Genomic DNA, 6,000 nt, shown 5'->3' with positions numbered 1-6,000 from the left:
AGAGAGAGAGAGAGAGAGAGAGAGAGAGAGAGAGAGAGAGAGAGAAATCAGTAGAGAGCGCGCGTGGAGAAAGCAAGCCAACGAAAAAAGAGTTCCGAGTCCGAGCGGGAGAACGCGGATCCCAGGTGCCAGGGTTTGCTATGTCCGTCGTGTCACATGTGGCGCGGTACGCGAGGGTGTAGGCGCGACATACAGAATCTGCCTAGCCTTAGAGGGAATATCGGGCGAATACTGCCGAGGAGCGCACCTCGGCCTCGACCAGGCACCAGACACCAGATTCTGTGTCGGAGGGGTTGCCAAGACACCGAGCCACTGCGAGATCCCGAGGCCGGACGCCAACAGCTGGAGCTGGGCGGGCAGGCAGGCAGGCTGGATGCGCTATGTAATGGGATTTTGGTGGTGGAGTCCGATTGAGTGCTCACCAGAGCAACCTTACCAGACACACTGTGTTACAGCACCACGACTACCGTTTGAGCAGGAGCTCGAAAGTTTTGCGTACGCGAGGACGACGCTGCTCTGGCATGCGCCTTAGCGACCATCGCGCGCGAGCGAACGACAGCGACCTCTGGTGGGGAGGGAGGCAGGCAGGCAGGCAGGCAGGCAGGTAGGCAGGAAGAAGAAAGCAAGGAAGCCAGGGGAGGAAGCCCAACAAAAAAGAGGGGCCGAAAAAGAAAAGAAAAAAAGAGGGAAAATCTGATAACCGGCCGATACCGTTGAGCCACGGCGAGGAACCAACCCACCCACCACTACTACGGGGAGGTACGGGGGGCCGGGGTGTAAATTAATTGATCGATTTCGAAGGCTCCGAGACCGGGGCCGTGGTCGTCCCCCCGTAGGGTTAGCGTGCACCTTATTCGCACACACGTTAAGGGAATTAGGAAATGGCCGCCCCCGCGCTAATGGCGCACCACGGCGGCGGTGTGTCATTTGTCGCGCGCGATAGAGGCGGCGGTGGTTGTAATTATTGTTTGCGATAATGGAAAAACACACACAGCCTGCCGCCACCAGCCGCCAGCTACAGGCGTCAGCGTGCCCTTTGCGCGCTCACGAGCCTGGCGGCTGGAGCATCAACCGCGCAAAACAGGCGACCCGTGGCCAGACGATATGGGCATTTGCAAATCGGCTGTCGGTGCGAGCGAAAGCGAGCGAAGTACAAGACTAGCCTGCGAGAACTAGCACTGTGTGTTTGCGCCTCCAGCCCCCGGGAACATCCGGACGGATTCGCGTGAGCATCCGGAGGACACTACGGGTGGCCTGCGACCTGCGACAGAACCGACTTGAGAGCGCGGTATGCAGCAGTATGTGGTTTGTGAGAACGTTTAAATTTCAAGTGCCAACCGCTGCCAAGCCACGTGGAGAGTAGCGGTAGCAGTGGACATGGGCCACGGTTCCGCGTCAGCGAAGGCGGGAATACACGGGAACGACTGAACGGAACCATGTGGGCGGCTAGTGACGGCGGATTGACGAACGAGACCAACGCGACCTCGTCACCGGGCGGCACCGGGGAGGAGGAGGAGGAGAAGGTGCGCGTCAACGTGCCGTACGTCCTGTTCGAGTGCCTCGTAGCGCTGACGGCCATTTTCGGCAACACGCTCGTTATCGTGGCGTTCAAGCGCGAGCGCCGGCTCCGGCGGCGGACCAACTTCTACATCATTTCGCTCGCCTCGGCCGACCTGCTCGTCGGCACCTTTGGCATCCCGTTCGCGGTGATGTCCTCGATCGGGCTGCCGCGGAATCTGCACGCCTGTCTGTTCACCATCTCGCTGCTGGTGGTGCTGTGCACCATCTCCATCTTCTGTCTGGTGGCCGTCTCGATCGACCGGTACTGGGCGATACTGCACCCGCTGGCGTACTCGCGAAACATGCGCACCAAAACGACCATGTGTAAGTCGCGACTAGGGCGCTGTGCGCGCAGCGGTCGGTGAGTCAGCTTCCGCACGACGATTAACGGTCGTCCCCCTTTTGCTTTCCGGCAGATATCATCGGTCTGTGCTGGCTGGCCGGGCTGGTGATCGGGTTTCTGCCACTGTTCGGCTGGCACGAACAGCCGGACGAGGATGCCTGTCTGTTTGTGCAGGTGATGAACTACGACTACCTGGTGTTCCTGTATCTGGTCACCATCATCATCCCGGGGCTGCTACTGCTGGCCTTCTACATCCACATCTACCGTGTGATCGTTCGCCAGGTACGCCGCTAAAAACTGCATCGAAAAATGTCTCTTCTTACCTTCTTTTCTTCCGTATCCCCTTGAAAATCCGACGGCAGCGCAAACAAATCGTCTCCATCAACTCGGTGGACAGCCGATTCTCCGAGAGCCTGCCCAATCTCGCGGGCTCGATGGCTGCTGCTGCTGCTGCTGCTGGTGGTGGTGACGGTGGCCAACGGTCCACACCATCGAAAAAGGACCAGTACACCGGCACGATGCTGCGGGTGCTGCGTGCCGCACAGCGGCGCGAAGTGAAGGCCACGCAGAACCTGTCGATCATCGTGCTGTTCTTTATGGTCTGCTGGATGCCGCTGCACACGATCAACTGCATAATGGCGTTCTGTCCGGACTGCCAGATCTGCGGCGCCGTGATGCTGTTCGTCATCACGCTTTCGCACCTCAACTCGGCGATCAACCCGCTGCTGTACGCGTACCATTTGAAGGACTTCCGGGACGCCCTGAGGCGGCTGCTGCTGAGCATGGTCGGTCTGGATGCGAGCGCTCCACCGCAGCAGGACTACATTAACTGCGTATCGCAGATCGCAGTACAACAGCAACCGCAGCAGCAGCCCCAACATGACAACGTACCGCCGTAATATGTGGCGAAGAATGAACTTCCTTCACAACGCCATTTACTCAATGCGCTCGATGTGCTAGTTAGACTCTCTAAGAGGATCGCTCCGGGATGCTCGCTTCCTTTACTCTGTTGAATGTGTTCGTACGCAATGACACTATTGTGTGCTAATGTAGCTGCTCCGCGAACCCGAAATCTGGTTCCGGGATGCAGAGATGAAACCTAGAAGGGTAGTCGGCGGAAGGCCACCAAAGGAAGTGGAGTGTTATCGTGCTACCACTTGTGTGTAACTTGTGTTCTGCCCCATTTGTGTCTTGTCTCTTGCGCTAGGACCAGCTTGCTTAAATTAACACTGATTGGGTTAACAAATTAATGGCAACTAAATAAACTGGTTATTAAAACCAAAGTAATGCTGGTTAGGTTAGGTTATTCTAGTTCAATGCTGGTTAGGTTAAATTTAAGGGTTGGGTTGGTTTACCGATTTTTTCGGTGTACTGTGTGCTTCTAACTGTATAGTGTTGATACTAGTGTGCCTTATGCAGTGCCTTCTCTCGTTCTCGAAAGCATCAAGCAATTCTATTTGTTTTTCATTTAACAAGACCAATGTAGCTTGGCTTAATACGGCCCTACCCGTTCTAATAATAATAAAAATATAACTATAGTCAGTGTAACTATGGACTTTGCGTGCTTCACTTCGCCCTGCGTGCCTTGCTTAGGAAGTTTGAGCTGGCTGGTAGCTGGAACATACTGGAAAGCCTGGTCGCTGGAAAAACGTCCGTACTCAGTGCGAAAATTCATCATCACCAACAAATTTCTGAAAGATACATTTTTTTAATGAAATAACAAAGTATATAGAATAGCTTTTGAGGCAGAGTAGATCGTTTTACAAAGTGATCATGGAGAAAACGGATTACTGTATCCTTAGTTTTGGGAATACGATGTTCCATCATACGCTGCATAGTTTTGTGCAAATTTATTGTGTTTTGAAAAACATTGAAACCAGCTTTCGATGTTTTTTTTTTCGCTCAGCCCTCAGAACTCAATGGTACTAATAGTACACGATTTCTAGCTTCACGTAGTGTCCACCAGCGACCAAGACGGTGCTCCTGCCCAACTGCAACGATCAAAAACCGACCATCGCACGTGAACTCGATGGCGTTGACAAAACCTACGACAGGAATGTTCATCAATGGTTCAATTGATCGTCGATTGTTGGTCAGCTTCCAGATGCGCACGAACCCGTCGCATGAACCGGACGCAACAACGTCGGAGTTGCTGAGCACGGCAACGGCACTGATCCAGTTCGGGTGCCCAATGTCCTGCTGCCCGTGGGCGACAGCGATCCTTCGCAGTGGTTTCTTCTTCCTACAGCTCCATAGACAAACGGACCCCTCGATGGAGCCGCTGAGAAACAGATCGTTGCTAACAAACTTCACTGCACTGAAGTCCTCTTTCAGCAAGTCGTAAATCAGCTGTGTTTCCTCAGCCACCTTCCACACGCGAAGTGATTTATCCATCCCTCCGGACGTAACGATACGCTCAAGAGACAGTGCATCGATACCGCTGACGTGACTCTGATGACCAAACAGCGTGTGTATGTAGGCCATCTCGTCCAGGCTCCACACCTTAACGGTGCCGTCTTCGCTGGCAGAGTACAGTTCGAGAGTGTCCTGGCGAAACACGAGCCCGGTCACAGGGGCCGAATGTCCCGGCAGGGAATTTAGCTTCACCAAGGTAACACCATTGTGCACTTGTATTTGCTCCGTGCCGTCTGCCACCGCCAGGTATCGGTTGTCATGCGAGACAGTGATCGCACGTATGATTCGGTTTTCCGTGCAGTGAACAGCGGTGCGCTTTCGCGCCCTCAACTCCCACCGGACTATCAAACCACTTTTGCAGCCAACGTACAATGTAGCGTCGTCGGCCGACAGGCAAATGCAGGTCGGAGACAGGCGTTGCCGTTTGAAGCGCAGTGGAACGATTTGGTCCGCAAGAAACCCAGTATATTTGTCGGCCAGCGGACGGTGAACTCTGCCCGTGTCGCTAAGAAAGCTCTCCTTCAGCGTTTGGGCGACGCGCTGCTGCAGATCTGGTTCGTTGTCATTGTCGGCCAACTTCTGTTCATCGGCGTGCAGCCGCAGATATTGCTTGGCCAGCCGGATCCGTTTATCCTGCCCCGTTTCGAGCGCCAACGATGCATCCACATGCTGAAAGCTACTTCCAAAGTGCCCTCGTGCTTCCTTTTCCAACTCCTCATCGCTGTCGATCGTCTCGTTATCGCGTTCAGCTAGCTTAGCTGCCTTATTCTTCGACTTGCTGGGAGCGGCGTGTGCTCTCTGTTTCCACCGACAGGTGAATAAGATTGAAAGTTCATTAGGCACAGGGTCGTTTTGCTGGCGTTTCTTCTCAAACGCGGGCACTCGCTAATCCACTGCAGCTACTAACCTTTCTGTTGCCTTTTTCATTGAGTTTTCTACCAGTTTTAAACAGGGACATTTCGTCGTAATACACACGATTCTGAAACTAATAGAACCGCATGGTGGTTTGACGTGCATGACATCACACCGCAACTCAGTGCAGAGTCTAAGATTGTTCTGCTATATAGGTCATTCCAAGACCTATTTGGCTTGGGACGTTGTCAACAACAGTACCGCATGGCCGTGGCAACTCCATGTAAAATAAAATGACGCGCATTTCGTGCTGCAAAATGACAGTTCGTGTACAACACACCACGCAGCAGTTGTGTTGGTGAGGACGCGAACGGTTCGTAGAATTTCGATAGTGAATTTCTGGCCCAAGCCAACCGCCTCTTGGAATGACATGTATAGTAGAGTAATCTTGCGCACATGCAAACAGTAATGTAATGTTGCCGATGGTGGAAGAATTTGTTTAGATCGCCAAGCAGTTTCTGGAACTGCGAAAACCAAACGCCCTGTACTCTGTATAGAGCGAGTGTGATCCTGAGCACTCGTGTGCTACACACTTTTGTCAAGGCGGAAAGCAAACACGTTCCAGTCGAAATTGTTTGCTATGCATATAACATTCAGCGCACTGCACCCGCAAAGTGGTCCGAGCAAATTTGAAATATTACTCTGTTCGAATGTCACGCTTCCAATTTCGAAACGCTTACCTAGCCAAGCCAGGAACCACTTAACGAAACTCAACCCAGAATCGTACTGTTTTGGGTTGAAATTTTGGTTTGGTCTTGGCTTTTGACAGC

General features: G+C 53.1%; 2 protein-coding genes across 3 annotated transcripts; one reads left to right on the top strand and one right to left on the bottom strand.

The window, feature by feature from the left end:
* The first annotated feature begins 1,436 nt into the window (after positions 1–1,436).
* LOC131213413 (adenosine receptor A2a) lies at positions 1,437–2,802 on the top strand. The gene is made up of 3 exons (XM_058207447.1): positions 1,437–1,884; positions 1,977–2,185; positions 2,266–2,802. The coding sequence occupies exons 1-3, from the start codon at positions 1,437–1,439 to the stop codon at positions 2,800–2,802; spliced, it is 1,194 nt and encodes a 397-aa protein (XP_058063430.1).
* An 828-nt stretch (positions 2,803–3,630) lies between these two features.
* LOC131213628 (U3 small nucleolar RNA-interacting protein 2) lies at positions 3,631–5,317 on the bottom strand. 2 transcript variants are annotated; one of them, XM_058207707.1, is made up of 3 exons: positions 5,226–5,317; positions 4,020–5,116; positions 3,631–3,948 (listed from the first exon to the last, which is right to left on the bottom strand). In XM_058207707.1, exons 1-3 carry the CDS (start codon positions 5,274–5,276, stop codon positions 3,852–3,854), a joined length of 1,245 nt encoding a protein of 414 aa, XP_058063690.1. In that variant the 5' UTR covers positions 5,277–5,317; the 3' UTR covers positions 3,631–3,851. The 2 variants fall into 2 exon arrangements, with proteins under 2 accessions (XP_058063690.1, XP_058063689.1); XM_058207706.1 differs by having other exon boundaries at positions 3,631–5,116.
* Between the last annotated feature and the right edge of the window lie 683 nt (positions 5,318–6,000).

The sequence above is a fragment of the Anopheles bellator genome, chromosome X, assembly GCF_943735745.2.
Source record: "Anopheles bellator chromosome X, idAnoBellAS_SP24_06.2, whole genome shotgun sequence".
NCBI lineage: Eukaryota > Metazoa > Arthropoda > Insecta > Diptera > Culicidae > Anopheles > Anopheles bellator.
Note: the sequence above shows the minus strand (reverse complement) of the source record. Positions and strands in the feature narration are given on the sequence as shown.